Source organism: Leopardus geoffroyi, chromosome D1, assembly GCF_018350155.1.
Source record: "Leopardus geoffroyi isolate Oge1 chromosome D1, O.geoffroyi_Oge1_pat1.0, whole genome shotgun sequence".
NCBI classification, from domain to species: Eukaryota; Metazoa; Chordata; class Mammalia; order Carnivora; family Felidae; genus Leopardus; species Leopardus geoffroyi.
In genome coordinates, this window is record NC_059329.1 from 43,129,542 (window position 1) to 43,156,002 (window position 26,461).

General features: G+C 37.8%; 1 protein-coding gene and 1 long non-coding RNA gene across 5 annotated transcripts in view; one reads left to right on the top strand and one right to left on the bottom strand.

The window, feature by feature from the left end:
* Window positions 1–22,049, bottom strand: part of NAALAD2 (N-acetylated alpha-linked acidic dipeptidase 2) — a 68,852-nt gene extending 46,803 nt beyond the window's left edge. For 2 of the 4 annotated variants that reach the window (XM_045483659.1, XM_045483660.1), the window contains exons 1-6: window positions 21,809–22,049; window positions 18,950–19,085; window positions 14,533–14,663; window positions 13,674–13,782; window positions 3,509–3,695; window positions 1,915–2,016 (exon numbers count right to left, since the gene is read on the bottom strand). In XM_045483659.1, the coding sequence (XP_045339615.1) occupies window positions 1,915–2,016; window positions 3,509–3,695; window positions 13,674–13,782; window positions 14,533–14,663; window positions 18,950–19,085; window positions 21,809–21,920 (777 nt within the window). In that variant the 5' untranslated portion in view covers window positions 21,921–22,049. Of the gene's footprint in view, window positions 1–1,914; window positions 2,017–3,508; window positions 3,696–13,673; window positions 13,783–14,532; window positions 14,808–18,949; window positions 19,086–21,808 lie in introns of those variants that run through there. The other 2 variants (XM_045483662.1, XM_045483663.1) reach the window with 2 other exon arrangements.
* Window positions 22,050–26,030: 3,981 nt separating this feature from the next.
* LOC123601037 overlaps window positions 26,031–26,461 on the top strand; it is a 41,066-nt gene continuing 40,635 nt past the window's right edge. The window contains exon 1 of the long non-coding RNA XR_006713946.1: window positions 26,031–26,132. This is a non-coding gene — a long non-coding RNA (uncharacterized LOC123601037). The remainder of the gene's footprint in view (window positions 26,133–26,461) is intronic.

Genomic DNA, 26,461 nt, shown 5'->3' on the forward strand with positions numbered 1-26,461 from the left:
CAGATGAAGATACTCCATGCTGATAGACTGTAAAAATATTAAAATACTACCCTAAGCAATCTACAGATTCAATGCAATCTCTATCAAAATACCAACAGCCTTGTCACAGAACTACAAAAAATAATACTAAAATTTGTATGGAACCACAGAAGACCTGGAATAACCAAACTAAGCATGAGGAGAACAACAAAGCTGGAGGAATCATAATCCTAAATTTCAAGATATACTACATCAAGACAGCATGGTACTGGCATGCAAACAGACATACGGATCAATGGAGCAGAATAGAGGCCAGAAATAAACCCACACTTGCATAGTCAATTAATCTATGACAAAGGAGGCAAAAATGTAAAGACAGTCTCTTCAATAGATGGTGCTAGGAAAAATGGACAACTATATGCAAAAGAATGAAACCAAGATACTTTCTTACACCACACACAAAAATAAACTAAATAAGGAATAAAGACCTAAATGTGAGACCTGAAACCATAAAGCCCATAAAAGAAAGCATAGGGAGTAATTTCTTTGGCATTAGCCTTAACAACATATCTATTTCTAGATATGTCTCCTTGGGCAAGGGAAACAAAAGCAAAAATAAACCATTGGGACTTCATCAAAATAAAAAGCTTTTGCACAGTCAATAAAACCATAAACAAAACTAAAAAGGGTGAAGATAGTTATAAGTGATATATCCAGTAAGGGATTAATATCCAAAATATGTAAAGACCTTATACAACTCTATACCAAAAAATAAATACATACATACATCATCTGATTAAAATGGGCAAAAGACTTGAATAGACAATTTTCCAAAGAACACATACAGATGGGCAACAGAATCATGAAAACATTCTCACCATTACTAATCATCAGGGAATTACAAATCAAAACCATAATGAGATATTACCTCATATGTGTCAGATACGGCTAGTATCAAAAAAATGAGAAATAACAAGTGTTCACAAAAGGAAAAAGAAATCCTCAGGTACCATCGGTGGGAATGTAAATTGGTACAACCACTGTGGAAAATAGCATGGAAGTTCCTCAAAAAATTAAAAATAGAAATACCATATGATCCAGTAATTATACTACTGGGTATTTACCCAAAGAAAACAAAACCCGTAATTCAAAGAAATATACGCACCCTTATGTTTACTGAATCATTATTCACAAGAGCCACGGTATGGAAGCAGCCCAAGTGTCCACTGACAGATGAACATTATGTATAAATAATGTGTGTGTGTGTGTGTGTGTGTGTGTGTGTATAATGAAACATTACTTAGCCAGAAAAAGGAAGGAGATCTTGCCATTTGCAATAACATGGATAGACCTATAGGGTATTATGTTAAGAGAAGTCAGAGAAAGACAAATACCTTATGATTTCACTTACATGCAGAATTTAAGCAAAAATGAACAAACAAACAGACTCACACACAGACAACAAACCGATGGTTGCCAGAGGGGAGATGGATGGGGGATGGGTGAAATAAAGGAGATTTTTAAAAGAAAAAAGAAATCCCAACCGTGTTTAATTTTCAAGCATAGTATTAAGTTAATAACTTCTGTGGTGTAATCTATAAATCTATGACAAAGACTATGAACAAAGGAAAAAAGCTTGTAAAAAACATCTATTGACATTACTGAGTTAAAGATATGTTCAGTAGCTTGTCATTTCAGAGTGGCATCCACTTCATCAGGCTCTGATTTTTATGTATTTCTCTTTTTTTTTTCCTTTTTCTTAAACTATTTTTACACAGGGTGCTCATAGCACTGAATCTCAAAGTATGGATCATGTATGATTCGCCTTTCCTCCTTAGTTTTAGTCCTCAACATAGGCTTTAAATAACAAAGGGAGGTTTAAAGAGTTTAGTAAAAAAAAAAAAAAAAAAAAAAAAAAAAAAAGTCTTATTTTACCTCTGGCATGCCTTGGGCTGAGAAAGCATTATAAGGTGGAACAATGTTTGTAACATTCTCATATCCATCTGGTGGTGGCTCAAGGTATGATGTATTGAAAATCTAGTGAGAATCGAAACACATAAAGTTGGAGAGAAATATTCCAGATTTTCCCCACTATCAAGATTAAGCATTCCGAAACTAGATTCAATAATTAAACAGGTAAATTCTACTGGCAACAATGAAAAAGAGCTTTATCATTATTATCGCCTTCAAAATAGTAGCAACTCTGCAAATTAATGCCATCTCAGGTGACTAGAAATTCCCATATAAAAACAGGGCTTTGAAGATGGCATCCCCATGGTTCTCCTCCTCCTTTTCCAGTGACTCCTTTCAATTCCATGTAAATGATATTTTCTGTGTTTTATCCCCAGTCCACTGTCTGCCTCATTTTATACTTCCTTCCCGTAAAATTTCATTGACTCTCAAAGTTTTAACCTTAACCAATATACTTTTAATACCCATATTTCCAGACTTGTATTTTTAAGGGCCAGATGGTTATTTCAGATTGGATGTCCAAACTCAGTATGTCAAAGTTTGAATTTATTATCTCTCACCCCAGGCCGACTTCTGGTTTGGCATTCCCTGCGATTACCAGCAGCATCAGTAGCCAGCAACCCATTCCAAACACTAGGAGTCACCCTGAACTCTGTCTTCATCTCCTGCCTCCAGTCAATCACTAATCAATTCCTACTAATATTGCTTTCTAACTGTTTCTTAGATCAATCATCCCTCTTCCTCATTCCTGCTAACATCCTGATTCAGGGAATCATCATTTTTCACCTGGACTATTATTAAGACTCCAATTTGAATTTCTTGCCTAGTCAAGGTCTAATCTGAAGACAGCCTAAACTATCTAAAAGATGCCTCTCTAGTCACATCCTTCCATTGCTTAGGACTTGCAAATGGTATTCACTGACTGAAGTTGAATTCTAAGCCTCTTACGACAATGTATAAGCCCTCTTATGACCTGTTCCCAAAACATTTATCCTGGTTTATCTCTTACAGTGGCCCACTTCGTACTTTAAATTTTTGAAATACAGAAAAATTTTAAGTTCCTCAATAATACTAAGCTAGTATAGGTCTCCAAACCTTTGCCTTAATTTTCTCTTCTGCCTAGAATTCTTTTACTTTGATTTTTCATGTGGTTAACCCCTTCGGATCTTTCATAACTCACATATCAGGGAGGTCTGCTTTCAGAAAGCCTTCTCTAAGTCCGTGTCTGGCTAAGTGAACCTTTTCTGTGTAAAGAACCGAAACCATACTCTTCCTAACACTTACCGTATTAACTTAAAATGATGTGTTCCAACGTCTGCCATACCTTACTTAAAGCAAAGAGACCATGTTCCTAGACTTCATTCTGGCTTCAAGACTTAGCACTGTGCCTAACACACAGCAGACACTGAATAATTAGTTTGTAACCTATCAACTTTTCTAAGAAATATGAGTTCCACTGCACTATTAGCAAATTTCTATTTTTACTTGACCCTACATCCCAATTCACATAAACAAGTGGGGTCAGAAAATACAGCAAGTACCAGCAATTCCACATCACCTCAATTCCATGTTCATCCATGATTGATATATAGTTGGCATTTGTCTCATTAGGGTAGGATAGGAGAACATCATAATGAACCAACTCGGCTGAATCCAGTCCAAATTTCTTCCACTGGGTTTGGATTTTCTTGGCAAGAAGTAAATTTTGTTCTGTTCCTGCCAGATGAGGGAGCTTTGTAAAAGAACTACAATGAAAATAAAATACAAGTGGGTGTTAAATCTATATTCAGACAATGTGCTAAGGACTGTTCTAGAGGTATCACTCATCATTTACATATTAAATTATTTCTACATCAGAGATTTAAAAAAAAAAACAGGTAGTGATACCAATTTCTAGGTATGCCAATAAAAACTATTTGTGTGTCACTATAATTTTCACATTATACTTCCCCAGAAAAGAACATATTCCATGGTAAATACATGTATGCAGCTATAAGAAGGCACCTTGGAAGGTCATGCCTCTATACCAGTGGTGCTTCTTCTTGCTGATCATCAGTAGAGGAGGACATTTTGGGGGAAGGGGAGTTCATAATATTTTCCAGAGACCAACTGGGCAGTCTAACATATACTTCTACTAGAGTCTTGTCATATTTATTCAGTTGTTTATTGATTTTATTGAAGTTAAAGTCCATGCATTTTTATTTTTATATTGCCTACTGCTTAGTTCCTGCCTGTTATCCAGCAATAATACAATACAGGTTGTTGAAGTGAATTTGGGCAATGTTCTCTTGGTTCTGAGGGTAAATGGGTTGTAGCATTTAAGTAGCCTCATAAAAGTAGGTTTTTATATTGGTTCACTTTACATGAGTGAAAACCATATTTTTAAAAGTTTCAGTAAAATAATAATGCTTTTGTAAATCGGCTTTTTAGTCAACCATACGACAACCAAACAACAACAAAAAATATAGGCAGTAAAGGAAAGTTGATATTTACAGAAAACTTACTATATGTCAGGCATGTGACCAGGTACTTTCATCTGAGTTACCTCATTGAATCTTCACAACCCTTCTTCCATTGTCCTCATTTTGCAAATGAGGAAGCTGAGAGGGCAAATAACTTGCTCACAATTTCATAGCCATTAAATGCTGGGGCTAAAATATGAAAATCATGGGACTCCTGGGTGGCTCAGTCAGTTAAGTGTCCAACTTTGGCTCAGGTCATGATCCCACGGTTTGTGGGCTCGAGCCCTGCATCAGGTTCTATGGTGACAGTTCATAGATTGGAGCCTGCTTTGGACTCTGGGTCTTCCCCGCTCACTGCCCCTCCCCCACTCAAACACGTGTACTCTCTCTCAAAAATAAAAAAATAAACATTAAATAAATATGAAAGTCATAGTTGTCTGACTTTGAGAAATAGTGATAATTTGAAATCATTCATATTATTTAACTACTTGAACTCCTTGTATGGCTCCCTGCACTCTCCATTATCACACTCAAACATGGCGTATTGGGTCCTTTTCCATCTGATTCACCCTTCTCCTTTCCATTTCCCATCCCTCTCCACCATGCAGCATTTGGTAGACTCATTTTCCTTCTGCAGTGACCACCTGTTCCCTTTGCACAAGATCTTCTCCCATCTACCTGAATCTCCCTCTGTCACCACTTCTTTTATTCTCCTTTCCCACTTGCAAACTACCCATCATCCATTAGGACCCCTCCAGCATCTTCTCCTCTGTGAAGCTTTCCCTTTATCATTAAATGAAAACTACAGGTTACAGACATTTAACATCTTACGATATGTTTTAAAAAGCATTATTGTGTTTATAGAAAGAAGCAATTTTATTTTTTTCTTTATTTGAAAGAAGTTATTTTATATATATGAAAACAGTGAGGCTCAAGATATTTAATTTCTACTTTATATAATTTATTATTGTTTTATTTTCTACATTGAGCAGATAATATCCTTATAACTAAGAACAAAATGTATTTCCTTAAATTAAGATGGAGGGTTGGCCATCAACTTCTGCTATCCATCTTTTAAAGAATTCACTGAAATGAAATACCGAAGTGCAAAAGTAAAACAAAACAAAAAGAGCAGCAGTGTGTAACATCCTTTAGTTTATTTTAAAATTTCTCCTTATGGTCCCCAAGATGGGTACAGTTCCAGGCATAAAATATTTACACTGTAATGCTCAGGAGAAACAAGTACAAACAGGAATATCTATTTCCTCTTCTGTGTTTCTTTTAACAGAGGAAAATTTTTTGTAGAAGATCCAGCTAAACATTCTTTTCGTTTCATCATAATAGGGTATATACCTCTTAAACGAATCACTGCCAAAGGGAAGAGTTTTAATGATTGGATTATGGACCAATCAAGAGATTCTTGAGCTGGAAGGAAGTAACCCTTACTGAATACATGAAGGATGAGGAACACTCAACAGTCATCAGTCAGACACTGTCAACAAGAAAGTGGGTAGGGAGAAATCAAACTGTTCTTATTACATTATAACTGCTAACCCAATCTTGATCACCTTTCCCTCCTAGGCTCCTTCACTGATCATAAACCCTGTATATCCATGATCAACAATTTTGTATCCTCAGCCCCTTCTCTGAATGTTTGCTTGACTTACTTGCTGTAACTGGTTTCCTCAGAGGACCCTGCTCACCTGCAAGTTGTTTTATTTCACATGCCCCCACATATCACAGGGCTAGAAGATCTGCTACTAGTTTTTACTCTCCCTTGGCTCTTACAAATATTTTTCCTTTTTTTTCTTAACAAAAAAACACAACTATTATAGCTCATACCAAAAGTTACCACGTACTACACCTTCTGGGTACTTGTCAAAATTGTCAAAACTTCTCATTCATTAGAGTGTTGAGTTCCTAATTCAATGTTTTTCACTCTATTTCTACTCTTGTCATCATTCTTCATGTGCAACTTCTGTATTCAGTTGGATGTAAAGGAAAGAAAAGCAAACTCCAAAAATATAATTATATAAACTATTTATACATAACTAATCACCTTATGCTATACTACACATTAAAGGAAAATAGAGATAAACAAATTTTAATGGTCAAAAATATTACTAAGTTTTGCTTCTGACATCTTTCTAGGTGACTTTTTTCAGCAACTTCATAATATGCTGCAGACAGAGTTCGATAGTATTAACATTATATCTCATCTTTTAACTTACACAATTTAAATACAAGTATTCTGTCTCAACGGATGAGACATTTTGCCTTTATATTGTACTGCAGGAAAAATAAAGACTGAGTCTCTCTTTAAACAACATGCATCCTAACTGCCTGATTCTTTTCCTTTATCTCTAAAGAAGCACCTCAACAGACATTTTGAGTTTGCTTCCTAATCTCTAATGCACCTCAATCATAAATCAGCTCAAATTTGACGACAATGTAGCTGTTTTCATTCCTCATTACTACAGCTCGCTCTAGTTTACCCAGAGATGAAGATGGAACTTCATGACCTCATTAAATCACAGAATTGATAAGGAGGAAATATACCACACTGCACACACTTTATTTGATTCTAGGGTTTAAGTGGAGTCTCAGAAGGGGAAAAGAGAATCTGCAGAAAACTTTAAGAAACAGTGAATAAAACCTTCCTAAATTAGTGAAAGACAGAAGTTAACAAAGCCAAGAATCTCAGAGAGCCATAAACAGAATAAATTTGAGGAAAACTAGGCACATGGTAAAACTGCTCAAAATTAAAGACAAAATGACATATGTTATAAAATTTAAATGACGGTAAAGTTCTCATCAGATGCCAATACCAGACAAAAGACAATGAAAAACATTTAAAGTTATGAAAGAGGAAGAAAACAAGGTCATGTTAGCAATCTATATTCAGGAAAAGTATGCTTCAAGAATTAAGATCAAATAAGGATTTTATACATAGAAAAAAATTACAGAATATTTGTTATCACCAGAGTTCATATTGTAGTAAATGCTTAAGAAAATTTCACAGACTACATAGAAATATCATAGCAAAACCAAAATTTTTCAGAAACAAATGAAGATCATTGGAAATTAAATACAAAATACTATTTTAACTCTTTTATCTTACGGAGAGAGCACAAGAGGAAGAGAGAATCTCAAGTAGGCTCTAAGCTCAGATCTCAGTGTAGAGCCCAAGGCAGGGCTTGATCCCATGACCCTGATGAAATCAAGAGTCCAATGATCAACTTCCTGAGCCACCCAGGCACCTCAGCTCTTAAATGAATTTCAATACATATAATTTTCAAAGAAAAATTGATAATTGTTTTGTAAGGTTAATATTGCAGTGCACATATGCTACTTTTGACAACTATAATATAAAGAATGATAGAGGAAAGGGTGAATGGAAATATAGAAATCTGAGTTTTTCATATTGTATGTTAAGCTGTACCAAAAATAACTAAGAATTGAGAGAAGTAGGGTGCTTGGGTGGCTCAGTTTGGTTGAGCATCTCTTGATTTTGGCTCAGGTCATGATCCCAGAGTTGTAGGATTGAGCCTCAGGTTGGGATGTGCATGAAACCCACTCACATGCTCTCTCTTTCCAATAAAAAAATAAAATAAAATAAATAATTGAGTGAAGAGTTATAGATGTATGATATAATCACTACAGCATCTACTAAAAAACCCAATGCAAGGACGGATAGCCAAAAGATAAATTGAAATGAAATAAAATTTTAACTACTCTTCCCACTACCAAAAATAGGTCAGAAAATGAGAAGTAAAGGAAAATAAACACAGCAAACAGAAAACAATAAATTAGTAGACCTAAGTTTTAACCATGTTAATAGTTACATTATATGTTAATGGACTAAATACTGAAATTAAAGGGCAACAGATTACCAGAAGGAATATAATAGCAAGTTGCTACTATCTGCTGCCTACAGAGGACACACTTTAATTAAGATTATCAAAATGTATTAAACATCAAGTTGCAATTAAATGATTTCTGATGAAGGTACATTTGAATTCTAAAGAAAATGATAGATTAAAAGTAGATGGAAGCATGTAAATTTAAGCATAAGAAGGTTGACGGAGTAATATTTATACCAAATAAAATAGACTTAAAAATAGTGATCACCAAAGATAAGAAAGGATATTTCATAAAGATAAAAGGGTAGTTCTGTCTTAAGAGCACAACAATCTTAAGGTATATATGTCTAATCAATGAAATTCATAATATATAAAGCAAAAATTTACATAATTAATGGGAAAAATATACATTTTCACATTCCTAGTGATTGTGACTCCCTTCTTGATATAACTTGATCCCCACCCTGCCAAAATCAGTAAAAAAGCAAAAGAATAACCCAGATAAAGAAAAATAATCATGATCATATAGGTTGATGCAGGAAAACAACCTTTTGACAGTAACAACATCCATTCATGATAAAACAAAAACAAGAACAAAACAAAACTCCTAGCAATCTTGGAATAGAGGGGAGTTTCCTTAACTTGATAAAGAGCATCTACAACAAATCTATAGACAATGTCACACTTCATTATGAAACTGAATGCTTTCCCCCTAAGACTAGAAACAAAAAGATGTTTGCTCTCACTCTTATTCAACATACTACTGGAATTCCAGTCAGCACAATAAGGACAAAACAAACAAATAAAAATCCGCATGTAAAAAGTGTATGGTTTGGAATGGTAAAAATACAATTGTCCCTATTTAAAGATGGCATAATTGTCTACATAGAAAATCCCAATGAATCTACAAAAAACTTCCAAACACACGGGTTTCCACAGGCCACATGAGGCAAGGCCAACATAAAAATCAACAGTGTTTCTATATATTAACAACAAATATGTGGCGACTGAAATTTAACACAAGATGACTTAAAATTTCTCTGAAGAAAATGAAATCCTTGGATATAAATCTGACCATACAGATCTAGGATCTGCATCCAGAAAATTACAAAATGTTGGTAAAAGCAATCAAAAAAGACCTAAATAATTGGAGAGACTTGCTATGTTTATGGATTAGAAGATTGAACATGGGAAAAATGTCAAAACCCCAAACTGGTCTATAAGATTAGTGCAATTACAATCAAAATCCCAGCAATGCCTTTGCAGACAGAAGTATGTTTATTCTATGTTTTCTATAAAAGGGAAAAGGATACAGAATAGCTCAAACAATTGTTTGGAAAAACAAAGTGGGAAGAGTTATTGTACACATTGCGGAGGCTTATTATATAGCTTCAATAATCAAGACCATGTGGTACTAGCAGAAAGTAGACATACAAAGTAATAGAGAATAGAGAACCCAGAAATAGACTCACTCAAATAAGTCCAACTAATTTTTGACAAAGGTGCAAAGCAATTAAATGGAAGAATAGCCTTTCAACAAATGGTGCTAGAACAATTGGCCATCCATAGACACAAGAATACACCTCAGCCAAACTTTACATCTTATGTAAAAATTAACTCTACATGAATCACAAATTTAATGTAAAATGTAAAGTATAAAATTTGGGGGCAGGGGAAAGAGGATAAAAGGGATCTAGGGTTAGTCAAAGAGTTCTTAGATATGAACCTAAATGCATCATCCATAACAGGAACAACTGATAAATTTGACCTCATTAATTAAAAACTTCTTATCTACAAATGACTCTGTTAAGACATGAAGAGACAAATAATAGAGTAAAATATCCGAATACCACAAAGCCAACAAAATACTTTTATCTAGAAGATATAAAGAATTCTAGGGTTGCCTGGGTGGCTTAATCAGTTAAGCTCCGACTTCAGCTCAGGTCATGGCCTCATGGTTCATGGGTTCGAGCCCTGCATTGGGCTCTGTGCTGACAGCTCAGAGCCTGGAGCCTGCTTCGGATTCTGTGTCTCCCTCTTTTTCTGCCCCTACCCTCCTTACGCTCTCCCTCAAAAATAAATGTTAAGAAAAATTTTTTTAATATAAATAATTCTCAAAGCTCAACAGCAGAAAAACAAAAGAACAGCAGCAACAACAATAAAAAACCTATCCTAATAGAAAAAAATTCAGACATGAATAGACATTTCACTGAAGAGAGTATACAAATGATGAATAAACATGGGAAAAGTTATTCAATACCACTAACTCTTAGAGAACTGCAGATTAAAATCACAATGAGGTATCACTATATACCTGTCAGAAGGGGTAAAATTAAAAATAATGATAATGTCAATGGAAAAGATAAAATGATACAGCCACCCTAAAGAGCAGTTAGGCAAATTCTTCTAAAACTAAAAATATATTTACCATACAACTTAGCAAGGGGATTTATGCAAAAGAAATGACAACCTATGATCATGTAAAACCTATACACAAATATTAATAGCAGCATTAATCATAATATCGAAATGCTGAATGTAAAAAATCTCTCCGTGGGTGAAAAGTTAAACTGTAGACACTTCCTATGACAAATGAATAAAGAGACTGAAAGACTCGATATTTTAAAGATGCGCTTCTCTTCTAAATTCATCTATTGAGTTGATGCAATTTTAATAATTTCGGCAGGGTTTTTTTTTTTTTGTAGGAATTCAGAAGTTGATTCTAAAATTAACTTGGAAATACGAATGGCTTAAAATAGTCAAGACAATTTTTAAAAAGAAAAATTTGTAGGATTAACTCTACCTCATTTTCAGACATATTATTAAGCTACACTAACCAGCACTGTGTAGTGTTGAGATATAGAGGTTAATAGAAGAAAATGTAAATCTAAAACCAAGCCTCACATATATGGTCAAGTGATTTTGGACAAAGATGTCAAGGCAATTCAAGGCAGAAATAGAGGTTTTTTTCTCAACAAATGTTGCAGGAATAACTGAATATTTGTATCTAAAAAATTGCCAACCCTTACATCATACCATACTCAAAAATTAACTTGAAGTAGACCATTGACCTAAGTATACAAGCTAAAATTATAAAACTTCTAAAAGAAAACATAGAAGAAAATTTTCACAACTTCTCATAGGCAAAGTTAGAGAGCACACAGAGTATGAAACAGAAAACCAAAAATTGGTCAGCTGAACTTTACCAATATTAAACTTTTCTGCCCTTCAAAACCTCCATGAACAAAAAAAGGCCAGCCATATAATAGAAGAAAATATTCACAGTACAGGTCTGACAAAGGAATTGTACCCAGAATACATAAAGAACTCCTACCACTCAATAATAAGAAAACAACTTAAAATAGGAAAATATGTGAGCAGAAACTTTATAAAAGATATGGAAATGTCTAATAAGCATGAGATGATGCTTTACATCACTAGTCATAAGAAAGATGCAAACTGAAACCATAATAAGGTACCACTACATATATATTAGCATAGTTAAAATTAAAATGACAATATTTGGGGCGCCTGGGTGGCTCAGTTGGTTGAGTGTCAGATTTCAGCTCAGATTACGATCACAGTTCTGGGTTTGAGCCCCATGTCAGGCTCTACACTGACAGTTCAGAGTCTGGAGCCTTCTTCAAATTCTGTGTCTCCCTCTCTCTCTCCCCCTCCCCCACTCAGGCTGTGTCTCTCAAAAATAAATAAACATTAAAAAAATTTTTTTTTAAATAAGTAAAATGACAATCCTAAGTACTGACCAGGTTGTGGAAGAGCTGGTACACTCACACATAATAGGTAGGAATGTAAAACATTACAATTATTTTTGAAATCTATTTGGCATGTTCTTTAAAAGTTAAACATGTTTATCATCCAATACAGCTATTCTAAGATAAATGAAAATGTACGTCCACACAGATACTTGTAAACTCATGTTTACAGCAGCTTTGTTCATAATAATCAAAAACTACAAACAACCCAAGTGTCCAACAACTACACATTACAGTATATGAGCACAATGGAATACTACTCGGCAGTAAAAAGCAATGACCGGATACATGCAACAACCTGGATGAATTCCAAAATTATTATGCTGAATGAAAGCAGGCACACACATAAGAGCGCATACTGTATGATTCCATTTACATAAAATTCTAGAAAATGCAAAGAAGCCATAGTGACATAAAACTGATCAGTGACTGGAGGGCACCTGGGTAGCTCAGTGGGTTAAGCGTTGAACCTGATTTCAGCTCAGGTCATGATCTCATGGTTCGGTGAGTTAGAGCCCCTCATAGGATTGGCGTTATCTCTCTCTCTCTACCACTCCCCACTCATGCTCTCTCTCTCTCTCTCACAGAATAAACTTAAAAAAAAAAAAAAAAAAAAAAGATCCATGATTGCCTAGAGCTAAAAGTGAAGATTGCATGATGTAAAAATTTCTGAATCTCGATTGAAGAAGTGGTATGTTGGGAATATTACACATCTGTCAATACTCTCAAATTTTAGGCTTTATAGGATGCAGTTCACTTTATGTAAATGATACTTCAATAAAGCTGGGTTTTGTTTTTATTTGTTTAATGACACATAAATGTCATGGTGACTGCCTTCAAGGAGTTCATCACCACTCCCCCAAATGTCACTCTTCTCCATGCTTAGAGGCTGGTGGATTTACACTGATCCTTTGCTCTCATTTTGTCCTATCCGTGTGACTTCTATTTGCAACGTGGGACAAATGTTTAATTTGTGGCAGACAGAATCTGCAACTTTTATCTCGCCTCCTTTAAATCTGAGTTTACAACCATCTAAGTCTTCCTGACAGAATGCGATGTTCATTAAAACTGCTTATTAAGCATGAGGAAGAAATAACATTCAGCTGCAGTCTAAAGTTACATGAAGTTGAAACATCTCAGAATAAAGCAACCACATACTTTTTCTGTAGATGAAGTTAGGGAAGAAAAACCCACTCCTACAACATTCAAATACATTGTACGCTGAGTGGTTTAAAGGGACATTTTAAGGGGCGCCTGGGTGGCGCAGTCGGTTAAGCGTCCGACTTCAGCCAGGTCACGATCTAGCGGTCCGCGAGTTCGAGCCCCGCGTCGGGCTCTGGGCTGATGGCTCAGAGCCTGGAGCCTGTTTCCGATTCTGTGTCTCCCTCTCTCTCTGCCCCTCCCCCGTTCATGCTCTGTCTCTCTCTGTCCCAAAAATAAATAAACGTTGAAAAAAAAAAAAATTAAAAAAAAAAAAGGGACATTTTAAGCTACCATAAATTAATGTGATATCACGTAATTTCACACAAAGTTTACTTATGTGAATATAACCACTTGTAATAGACTTCCCACTCTGCAAAAAAACGTTTTTAAACGCTGTGCAATAAACATCAAGACAAACTTACCGAAGAAATGATTTAATATTTTCAGCTTTCATCTCAGATACCAGGTTCCACCGCATACTTTGATGATAGCCCAGTGAAGTGCTTTCTTTGAAAGGCTTAATAAACCAGCCTGGGGTGGGGAGTGGGGAAAGGAGGGGGGGGGGGATATATACATATATACATGTTACATACAGATATAATTGTTTTTAGCTTTTATAAACATTAGAAGCCAAAAAATAGTGCTTGCATAAGAAACAGTTCACGGCAGGCTTTACAAAAATGTTCATATTAAATTCAGAAATCCTTCAAATTCTGCTGTGCAATGTAATTTTGGGTGGGTTAAAACTAGTTTTATGTGAGAGAGAGAGAACTTCTCTTTCTACACGTTCTGCATCAAGGCGCGGGGCCTGTCTTTCTCATTCTCCTCGGGGTGGTCTAGTTTGTAGCACAGGGCCTGACACACAAGGAACATTCCACGAATATCTATTTAGTAAGTGAGGAAGGAAGGGCAGTTTTTGCAGTGCTGTCCACATTCCTTGCTAGTTTTGGCTTGTTAAGCGTGCTTGTAAATGAAACCATCTTTTCATCCCTGTGGATAGGTAGATAGTGACAGCTCTGACCTGCTTTCCTAACAGCTCCTGGCAGTATCCTCAACTCGCTGTAAACTTTAATGAATGTGGATTTCAGTCGCACTTTATTAAGAAGGTCAAAGTCATCCCACCGGGGTTCCAGCTGGGCTGAATTCCGCGGGGCTGGCCACAGCTCAGGGAGCCCCGCCAGGGCCTCCAGGCTTTCTGTGTCTCCTCCCCAGCATCAGAGCCAGAAGCGCCAGCCCCGCGCTGGGGACACGGGGCTCTGGGGACACGGGGCTCGTACTTACCCACCATAAATCCTGCCAGGAAAGATGCCAGCACCGCAGCCAAGCACATCCAAAGGTAGAGTCGGCCCCTGGACTTCGCCATGCCTCCCTGAGGACCGAGCTTAGGGGGCTGGCCAGAGCAGGCCTCTAGCCTGCAGACCAACAGAGAGCACCCCGGGAAGGTAGTGAGAGCCCGCCCACCCGCAGGCTTTCTGCAAAGCCTGGCCACTGCCTCCACCCTCCCAACCAGGCCCAAACAACTCGTTGCCCCTCTGGTCCTCAGGGGGCCTTCCCGGGGAAAGAGGAATTCCTGCGAGGGGAGGAGACAGAGCCTTCCCATTGGCAGGCAACTTCCATTCTGTTGATCCTGTAAAAACCGGGACAGTCTGCTCTGGGGGGATGGGGAGGGGGTGGCTGCTGGGAAAACATCTCTAATTGTTTCCTAAATAACTCAATTGTCAACCTTGAAAATAAAACAGTTAATCTGCCAACAAAAATGAGTCAAGAATAGCAGAAAATTACAACTCCAAACATGCCTTGCTACAGCAAAACCATAGGCAAGGCAGGAGAACCAAGGAGATTTATGCTCTTTTATGGAGGGGTGGGGGCACTTGGGAGGGCTGCTTTAAACAAGTCCATTGGAGTACGAAGTTTACTTCGTAGGAGTTTAAAATTTACTGGCTTTTCATTGGCTGAGTTATGACGGTCTCTCATTGGCTGAGCGGTTGCTGGGGGAGGAGAAAACCTTCCTTCCTTCCTTGTGCTGGGGTATATCCCCTTGCAAGGTTCATCTCTTCTGGCTCTTCTGGTCTGCATCTGCAATTGGTGATGAGTGGCAGAGTGTGAGAGCTTCCCTCTTCTGGCCTCTTCACTCCATTTTAGTTAAATTTACCTTTATTAATTTTTACATTTCTTCTCTTTGACCAATATCTCTCCTCAAAAGCATCATTGAGCAAGAGTCAGGTTTTCCATATTTAGTGGTTTTGTCCCTTGGGTCCAGGAAGGACTTTTCCTGGTTGTCATGTCCCATGTCCGAGGGAAAGTACAACATACCAGTCGGAAGCCACTAAAGACCACATGGTAACAGAAAAGACTTGGAGGCAGAATTCTCAGGCACTTCCCCGCTCAAGTCCATATCTTCTCAAAGTCATAAGCATTGGAAATCATCTCTGAAGCACTGAGCTAGCATCGCATTTTTCAAAACACCGTTTATGCAAAAGTTTGACGGGGAACAAAACGCAACACTTAAAATAACTATACAAAGCAAAAGTAGTAACGTGACAATTCCAAACTGTAGGATTGCCCTCAACCAAGACTCTAGGTCAGAAAGTAGCCAACGAAAAGGTTTATTGGCTCTTATTTCAATTTAGGGGAGCAAGGTTCCGCCTTAGGAAGGCAGAACTGAAGTCATGTATGTCTCCTGGAAGTCCCCCACTTAAAACAACCACGAAAGCAGATTAGTGGATACAGCAAGAGCACACTGAAAGAATTAACTGAGTGCGTTTTGGAAGATACAGTACAGGTGTAAATATGAAGCAGTAGCTGATGAACTTGTTGCAAAAGTTCAAAGATGTTTTAAAATGAACTGTTTGGAAGCAAATATGTTACCGATAATACAGATGTAAAGTTGTACATTCAGAAACCACGAATCTGGGTTAGAATCAGGAGTCAGTAGTTCAAGATAAAAGACTTTTGTGAATTCTGAACCTTAACCCTTCAGAGAAAGCTCACGGGATCGTGATAAGATTGTTTCCAAAAGGCCATAAACAAAAGAACAGGTTTCCTCCTTTTGCAAGAATTTGTGAAATGTAGACAGAGCATTTTCTTTCCACAAGAGATCGAGCAGCAGCAAACAGCGAGAAAAAGGGCTACAGGCCTGGTCTGGACATCTTGGGAAAGCTGTCTCGTCAGATGTTGTCTGTTTCGATTCGAATCTTTACTTTCATGTCACCACCAGCTGGTGTGCAGTTCCAGTCAGGGTTTGATGTTTTCTTTGCATGGGTCATGTGAATCCAAGAATCTATTCCCTGGAGTTTAATGGCCCAAGGGTTGGTTAGCAGTTTCTGATAAGGGCTTTTCCAGTGAGGCCTTTCTGGAGGGGTCTATTCCAATAGATGAAATCTCCAGGTTGCAGAATATTTGAGGTCTCCCAGGAGTACATGGTGAAAAGATTGCTCTACCAAAGCATGGTTATTTTTAATAGAAGCAACTAGGCCTTTACAATATTAAAGTAGATCTCCTTTTATCAACTGTGAGTCAGAGGAGGCAAGGGCCAAGTACATAAGACATCCTGTGACCATCTCATCACTGTGCTACAAAGGATGAGGGTCTCTAAGTCCCAAAGGGGGTGGATCTGAGATTTAGAGGACCAACAGCAATGCTTTGGAGGTATTTGGAGGGTCTGTACAAATTTTGCCAACTAGTGCTGTTAGTGCATTTGACTAACCCTGAGGACTGAAGATAGCATTCACAATGGAAGTTGTAAAACTGTCCAACAGACTTGTTGAAGCACCTGACTGGTAAAATGACCTCCCCAATCACTATGAAGGTTAAGAGGGGTTCCCCAAGGAGGGATAATCTTTTCTAACAGACTTTTAGTGACAGAATAAGCATTGGACTATCTACAAGGGAAAAGCTTTGGTCCAATGAGAAAATAAACCATAATTACAACACATTTATATCCATGAGACAGGGATGCTGTATGAAACCCATTTGTGTCAATAGGTGTTTTTTTTTTTTTTTTTTTTTTGGATTATACTTTGGACAGGTGGGACAAGCAAGGTAGGTACTTTTTGCAGCCTTTTTAATATTTCCCCACCAACATTCCCAAACACTGTTAGTTTGTCAGTAGACCAATCGTTTAATGCATGCGCAATGGTAAGTAGTGGGAATTCTAGGACTTCTGGCAAGGCAGGATTGTTAGATCTAAACCAGAGTTATCTTTGTTTGTTTGTTTATTAAACCAACAATTATTAGATTTCTAATATTTTTCCCTCTCTGAGGCCAATTGTTGGATTGCTCTTGTCAATATTTCCAAATCATCATTTGAGAGAACATCTCTTTCAACAATGAGAGAGGTTTGGGTCTTGGTTTCCTTGAGATCAGTGTTTTGGTGGGAATATCAGTGAGGCAGTTTCCTTTGGACTCCAGGGGTCCAGTCTGGAAGGCCCAGGAAGCTTAATAATAGCCAGAGTTGCCTGAAAAAGTATAGTACCTAATAAATTTTGAAAGTGGGAGCCATTTTTTATTTTATTCCCATTGTTGGTGAGGAAACTTCATTGTTTCCATAACATTCCAAAGTCATGAGATACTCCAAAGGCACACCAACTCTTGGTATAAATGTGGTTTTACCCTTGGCTAAGGGTAAATGCATATAACTCAAACTATTAGGCCAAAATAGCCAAAGGGAAAGGAGCTGACTCAATGACTTCCAAAGGAGTTGCAATAGCATACCCAACACAATATTTATCATTTTAATCCTTTAAATTGAACCATTAGTAGGGGCGCCTGGGTGGCTCAGTCAGTTAAGCGTCCAACTTTGGCTCAGGTCATGATCTCACAGGTTGTGAGTTTGAGCCCCGTGTCAGGCTCTGTGCTGACAGCTCAGAGCCTGGAGCCTGCTTCGGATTCTGTGTCTCCCTCTCTCTGCACCTCCCCCACTTGTGCTCTGTCTCTCTCTCAAAAATAAGTAAAAAATGTAAAAAAAAAAAAATTAAAAAGGAAAAGAACCATTAGTAATCCATGAAAAATCTGCACGGGTTAGAGGAGTTTCCTATAAATTGTCACAGGGAGTCAAAAGGTGATCTATCAGCATTAAGCGGTCACGTGGGATTTCCTCCATGATGGAGAGAAGAATAGCAGGACTAAAGGTATTGTAGGAGAAGGTCATATAAAGGAGCAGTTAGCAGGATGATGACCCAGAAGGGAAGTAACCGAAGTGTTGAGGGTGATGAGAATTCAGAAGAGCTTCTGCTACATGGAACACAGAATGGTTAGAGAATCCTGTGATTATTTCTCCCAAGGCCTTAAAACAGAAGAGCAGTAGCAGGAATGACTCTAAGACAAGGGGGTTATCCCCATGCTACAGGGTCCAACTGTTGATTGTAATGCCCCATTGGTTGATAGTGCTCCCCGTATTTTGGGGTGAGTATTCCAAGGGCATGGCTTTCCCCCTCACATACGAAGAGGGAAAAAAGAAGTTGATAATTAGGATGTTTGAGGACAGGGGACTTAATTAGGCTTTTCTTTAATGTCCCAAAAGCTATGTCATCGTAATCCTTCCAAATAATAGGGTCATTTTCAAATAAAATATATGGAGGTTGAGCCCCAAGAGAGAAGTTTGGAATCCAATTTCAATAGTAGACAGCCAGTCCAAGAAAACTTCATAAATAGCACTTAGTTTTAGGTTTTGGGAAGTTCAGGATGCCATGAAGCCTACCTGGATCCAAATGTAGTCCTTGTTCTGAGATCAGGTACCCTAAGTATCGAACCTGAGTTTGAGCAAACTGCATTTTTTCTTTGGAGACTTTGTGCCCCTTTGAGGCCAAAAGTTTTAACAGATGGATGCTGTCTTCCTGTGAAGAGGTGTGAGAGGGGTGCAGAGAAGCAAATCACCTATGTATCATAACAAATAGAACCTTCAGAAAACTTCATCATCCAAATCAGCCTTTAAGGTTTGTGAAAAGAAAAGACTCTCACCCTGGGGCATTACTGTCCAGATGTATTTCCAGTCTTCCCAAGTGAAAGCAAAGAGATACTGGCTATCATTATTAACAGGAATACTAAAAAATGCTGTGCAATTATAGTGAAAAAATTGCTTTCGGTAGCAATGTGTGTCAGGAATAACAACATGCCAAGGGACGACAACGTTATTTATTGTTCAGAGGTCCTGGACAAATCTCCATCCTCTACCACTGCATTCTCCCACAGGTTAAATAGGGGTATTATAGGGACTAGGGGACGGGAATAGGGACTAGGGCAGGGGAAATGGGGCCCTGAGCCTTGCAATCTTATATTATGGAGCTAATGCCTTAGAAGGACTTCTTTATTTGTAGGTTAATTTATTAAAATTGATTAATAAATCTTTATTAATTCTGAGAAGTTTTGAGGGATCCACCTGAGTCTTGATGGGAAGTCCACTGGACTCCACCATTGTCATTTAGACATTTTGCCCATAAGAGGATGGTAGCTGATCCAAGACGAATAAATGATCATGGTCTCCAGACTCAGCTATAGTGACATCAGAGACAGAGCAGATAAAAGATATCAAAGGGTCATTTAATTTCCCTGGTTGCTTATTTAGATTACTACTATCAAATTCTAGATTTCCTCTTTTTGGGTGAAAGAAATTCCAGCATGATTATTTTCTAAGAAATCTTGGTCCAATAAATGAATAGTGGTGGAGGAACTAAGGAGAAGAGTGTGCATGTCACGAAGGCCTAGATAAAAGGAGAGACAGACAGAAAGGAACCTGTTGGCATTTATTAAGACCCCCACTATCTGAACTGTTCTCGTACTCTGAGATGGGGCTGATTTAAAGCAGTGGGGGTAAGCACTGGGAGTGTTGTTCTGGTGTCAATAAGGACAAAGAGAGAGTCATTCCCAAACTGGAGAGTGGTTTCTCTAAGCCAATTAGGAAGGAATACTGAGAAGAGCCCCTGTAGTTCCTCGGTGTGCCATTACTGGGAATGAAGAGGACATTGGAAAGACTGGCTAGGGGGCTGATGGCACCTGGAATGCTTAAATGTGTAACAATCCTTTTGTCCAATGTCCTGGCCCTTTGCAAAGCTGCCAGAAACTAGGTTTTTGGTTCTGTAGAGGAGCCTTTGATTTCCAGAACTGAAAATTGGAACTGTAGCCATCTTTCTTTTAGGTGACTTATGTGGGATATGAACAAGCTAGTTTGCCAAATTGCCTAAATCTGGAGTGGACACAGTTCCCCATTCCATCAAGTTTCTTTTAACTAAAAGGGAAAGATCCCCTTTCAGTGCATTAATAAAATTAAAAGCTACCCACGTGGATTCAACATCAAAACAAAGACCAAAACTTCCTTTACAGACATTTTGGAGTGGACTGTAATAGACATAAACAGTTTCACCAGGTTTTTGTGCACAAACCTGAATTTTGTTCTCATCAACACGTTTATGAAAAGCTACTGTAATTGTTTGGTGGAGATTTCCAATGAAAGTTCAAGTATTTTGCCAAAAGTTAGGGGTTTATTTTTCTACATCCCTTTCAAGATGTCCCCATTGAGTTAGTTTTATCCAATATTTGGCCTGGCCCTCACCAACAGGCATGTGGCCTCACCAACAGGCAGGTGGACTGATATAAATCTGAGAAACCAGGTTGCACGTTTGAATAACTATGCTAAATTCTTCAGCAAACCTAAAGGGGTCCTCAGTCACTTTAGAAAACTACAGCTTAAAATTCAGGTCTTCATAAGAAACTTGGGGTTCATTCAGATCCTCAGAAAACTTAACTTTATAGGGGCTGATTTTAATACATTCAGAAGAGGAAGGACTGAGAAAGGATTCAAAGGAAAAAGGAACTTAAGCAAAAGGATTAGAAGAGAGAGGGGACATATACAGGAGGAAAGGCTGGCACAAAGGAATAGAGAAAAGTGGTACTGGAGGAAGGCCCTGTGCACAGGTGTCTGGGTACAAATGAGGGGGAGGGGGAAAATAGTCCTCAGAAGCCATTTTGATTCCTTTCAACTGTTTGTTTCAGTTAACTTAGAAATAGTATTTCACAAAGAAGCAGAATTAGAATTCTAAAAAACATTTGGAAGCCTCAAGGTACCAATGAAATAGGCACCCCAGTTTCTGTTGTTTTTCTTTTAGCTGTGACTTTCTAACTGGGGAAATCAGAAGTTCCTCATAATGGCCATTAAAGTTCTAAATTGCTTTTGATTAAGTTGGCCCATTTAGTTAGACATGCACATGAGGAGGGACCACAGTTTTTAAACATAAAACCATCTGGGGTTCGAGAAGGAAGGGACCCTTCAAAGCATTTTGATGACTAGAATTCCATTTTTTTTTTTTTTTAGAAGTGTTCTCTAAAGCAAAAAGCAAAGTTCCTAAGTGGCACAGTTCCAATAGGAACACCCTGGTTCCAAAAAGGAGTCTCACCAAAGATCAGCAGAGTTCCAAAAGGCACAGCCTGGTTCCAAAGAGGAGGCATACCAAAAGCTGAACAAGTACTCTCAGAAAGACCCAGACCAAAGTAGATCCCAAATGAAGCCTGTAGAGATCACTACAAACACAAAGAAAGCAGAGACCAAATCCAGGAGAAAACTTACCCTCAAACTCCAGGGTCGGCAAGAAAGCAGTGAGCTCAACTGGCTCTTTGGGGTCTAGCACCTGTTTGCTCACTAGCCTTGGAGTTATTGGGGGGTCTTCTTGAGATCCCATATCCGCTCACCAAGGAATGTTAATCTTAAAAGTTAAACTGTCACTTATTTCACTAACAAATATGGGTTATTTCGGGAGTTGTAGAGAGTTCCAGTTCAGGACATGCAAGCTCCCAGAGAACAAAGAAGAATGTTCTTTTCTGGGGGCGGGCAAAGGGGGAGGGAGAATGATTGCTGTTATAATCAAACAGTCTGTTGGAGTAAACTGAGAGTCTGAAGTATAGTGGCTTTTCATTGGCTGGATTGTGACAGTATTTCATTGGCTGGGCTGTTGGGGAGGGGGATGACCTTTCTCCCTTCTGCTGGGTCAAGTAATAGGACTAGAAAGGTAAGTCTATCCCTGTTAGGGTCTGCAATTGGTGATGAGTAGTACAGCATGAAAGCTCCCTCTTCTGTTCTTCCCACTCTATTTTCATGAGCTTTCTCTTTGTTAATTTCCACACTACTTTCTTTCTTGTGTCTTTGCCACCTCCATTCAATTGCTGAATTTCAGCAGCAGCAAAGTGCATATAAAAACTGCTTTTCCTTCCCTGTTTATCATTCTGCTGCCAGATTCTGTCCTAAGTTCTAACTGGATACACTTGGGAAACATTTCTGACCCAGGCTGCTCCACTATAACCCATTAGTTCCTTAACCCACGCATCAATATCAAAACTAATCAGATTGAGTTCTTTTTGTCCTCTGTACCTAAGCAAGGCTCCAAATTTCCGTAATTCTCAGTTTCTTTTTCTGTCCTGGGTTTTTTTCCCTACCTTATTAAAATACTGTAGGTTCAAATGAATAAGATTAACCACTGTAAGTGCCTTGCACCATAATGAACAAGAGGTTCTCAACAAATGGCATCTTCCCTGCCCTCCCCTTCATGTCAGTTATGCAGCATTTCTCTTTAGAAGTGTTTAGAAGGTTTGCAAAATAGGACTTCTGCATCCATCCATTTCATCCCAAAGGAAAATCTTTAGCAATTCATGACTGAATTCCTTGTATCCAACCAAAAACAGTTTTGCAGCCAAACCAAACATGCCTACTGAGTAAATAATGGAGATAGTACATCTACAGTTATACTTCCAATCTTCATTGCACTGTTTGATTCCTTGATGATCATAGTTAAGACACCTCTCTTTGGTCCTAACAGGTTGCCAAAAGAGTCTAAATTCATTTTTATTGCACTGTAATTGATGATAGATGTACTGGATAGACTTTTCCCTTGGAACTTTCGTAGAATCCCTGAGAGTTAACTTTGAACCAAATATCTTTAGTCAACTAATTGATTTCAAAATATTTGTAACTCAACAACAACAAAAACACCTCACAAATGACTTGATTAAAAAATGGACAGAGGACCTGAATAAATATTTTTTCTAAAGCCAACATACAGATGGCCAACAGACACGTGAAAAAAATGCTGAGCATCACTTTCATCAGTGAAATGCAAACCACAACCACATGAGATATCACCTCACACTTGTCAGAATGGCCAAAGTAAAAAACACAAGACATAACAAGTGTTGGCAAAGGTGTGGAGAAAGGGAAACCCTTGTTCACTGTTGGTGGGAATATAGTGGTGCAGCCACTATGAAAAACAGTATGGAGGTTTCCCAAAAAATTAAAAATAGAAATACCATATGATCCAAAAATTTCAATGCTAGGTATTTGCCCAAAGAAAACTCAAACACTAATTTGAAAAAATACATGAACCCCTATGTTTACTGTAGCATTATTCACAATAGCTAAGATATACAAGCAATCCAAGTGTCCACCCATAGATGAATGGATAAAGATGTGGTATAAATATATCATGACCGATTACTCGACCACAAAAAGAATTTGTCATTTGTGGGGCACCTGGGTGGCTCAGTCGGTTAAACGTCTGACTTTGGCTCAGGTCATAATCTCACACATCTTGTGGGTTCTAGCCCTGCATTGGGCATTGTCCTGACATCCCAGAGCCTGGACCCTGCTTCGGATTCTGTGTCTCCCCCACCCCTCTCTCTCTGCCCCTCCCCCACTCATGCTTTGTTTCTCTCTTAAAAAAATAAATAAACAAGCATTAAAAAAGTTTAAAAAGAAAGAATTTGTCATTTGTGATAACATGGACATATCTAGAGGGTATTATGCTAAGTGAAATAAGTCAGGGAAAGACAAATACCATGTGATTTCACTTCTATGTGGAATCTAAAAAAACAAAATGTTTCTTAAATACAGAGAACTGATGGTTGCCAGAGGGAAGGTAGGTAGGTGGATGGGCAAAATAGGTGAAGGAAAGTAACAGGTACAAACTTCCAGTTGTAAGTCAGGGAAATGAGAAGCACAGCACAGGGAATATGATCAATATTTTAATAACACTGCATGGTAACAGATAGAGACTGCACTTACCATGGTGAGCACTGAGTACTGTATAGAGTCTTTGAATATAGATGTTGTTCATCTGCAACTAATATAACACTGTATGTCAACTATATTTCAATAAAAAAGATTTTTAGAATACTTCTATATTGCTAAAAAGCCCTAACATGATAGAGCCAGGCTCTTCCAGCCATTTGACACACCTTAACTGATGCCTCCAGCTTTTCTATTTTAGAGTAAACACCTGCAAAAAGATATTTTCATAACAAGTTCCCCCACCACCGCAGCGGTGTATATGGCTAACTGGAATGAAGTTCTTCAAACAGAAACAATAGCCAATGAAGTAGCTGTACTCCTCATAATTTAAGAAACATTTTCCCAGAACATCTATAATTATTTTCATCACTAAAAAGTATTGGAATTTTAGTAAATATCCAGTCTCTGTTTTAACAGTGGGGTGACAAGGGTCTTCTCTAGGTCACAAACAATATCAAACATTTTATGTGTCAGTATACACAAATATATGCTACGCATATACCTTTTAAGGACTTACATAATTTATCTCATCCATGGTACCATTTGCTATTGACTACATCATTCTCATCTCTTTGTTGGCAAAAGAGAAGGTAGAAACTAATGACTATAAGGACTTATTTGAGAAATTTGTTTTTGTACTCCTACCTCAACTTTTATTGCTAATTAAAGTTTGACTAATAGAAGAAATCAGTGTATTCACCAGCACAATTTCCCAATGTGATTAATCTTCCCAAATTATTTATTCAACCAATATTTGACAGGTTATAGCATGCCAGACATTATGAAAAATTGAGGATATGATCCTGGCGTTTAGAAAGGCTAGGATACAAGAAGAAGGCAAATATTGAATATGTAATTAAATGTGAACAGTTCTAAGAAGAAGCAGTATTACCTTAACTCTGAACGTCTTCGCTGCCTCAATGGGTGGGATCTGCCATCTTTATCTTGCCAATCCATTGTATAAAAGTCTGGTTAGCTGGTTTAGCAAGTCTTTGGCCTTTTGTTGATACAAATACAAATTCATTGTCAAGTTGTTCTTATATAATCTTTTCTCCCCTCCCTTGTCTCACATCCTCAAAGAGCTAATCTTATAACTTCAAACCTCAAATCCTGTCAAACGAGTCACAGAGAGATTTGAAAACAAAGTGTGACATGTACTAATAAGGTGGTACATGTAGAGTCATTAACATACCAGTAATTAAAATTTGATAGAGAAGGAACAACATTTAGCTTTGTCACACATTTCATGTTTTGTATGATGATGTTGTCTTATGTTTCATATGAGAGGGATCACCTAGATGCTAACTATACAGATATGGACTTTATGCCATTAATGATGTCTCAAGGTGACAGGATGTCTGGTCGTCCAGACAACAAGGTTCACTTTCCAAAATAAATAAATAAATAAAAGAATGGTTGATATCATGATGGCTGAGATTTGTGACAAGAGATACATCCTAGTTGAGTATTTTCAAACTCCTGGTGGAAAAACCACCAAAAATCAGTTTCAAACTTAAAATAAGATGTTAGAATGTCAGTACATTATATAGTATACCATAACCTATAAAGCAAGTGAGAAGTGAGAAGTAGTACAGATAGTGAGAAAAGGGTACAAGACTAATAAAAGAGGGAAGACATTTGAAAAGAAAAGCAGAAAACCATGATTGGATGACTTTCTTCTGATGTCACAATTACTCAACAGTAAATGTAGAAATTAGAAATGGCCCATCAAGTTAAAGTATAAAACAGAGACAGGGCCCCTATGCATGCCTTCTCATCAATACAGGATGTGTGTAACCATGATGCTAACATTCCAGACAGAGGTTTGGCAACGGTAAGTATATCATTTGGCCTTTAAAGCAAATTTTCCCGCTCAGTATTTCTTTCCCTGTATCATTAACATGTGCCTTCAGCCCATTTTCCATGACAGCTTTTACCTAATAGTGCTAAGATCTTCCAACACACTTGCATCATCCAGCCTCATTTATAGCCTCTATCCTTGTGTGCCTTCAGTATCATTTAATTATGAATAAATCTCTCTAGATTTTTGATCTTCCTTCCAGCCCTTTCTCTATTCTATCCTACCTGACACCTGTTTTTAGTGGATGATACCACTTTCCTCAAACCAGATAGTTTTCCACTTCATGGGGAAGTGGAAATGGG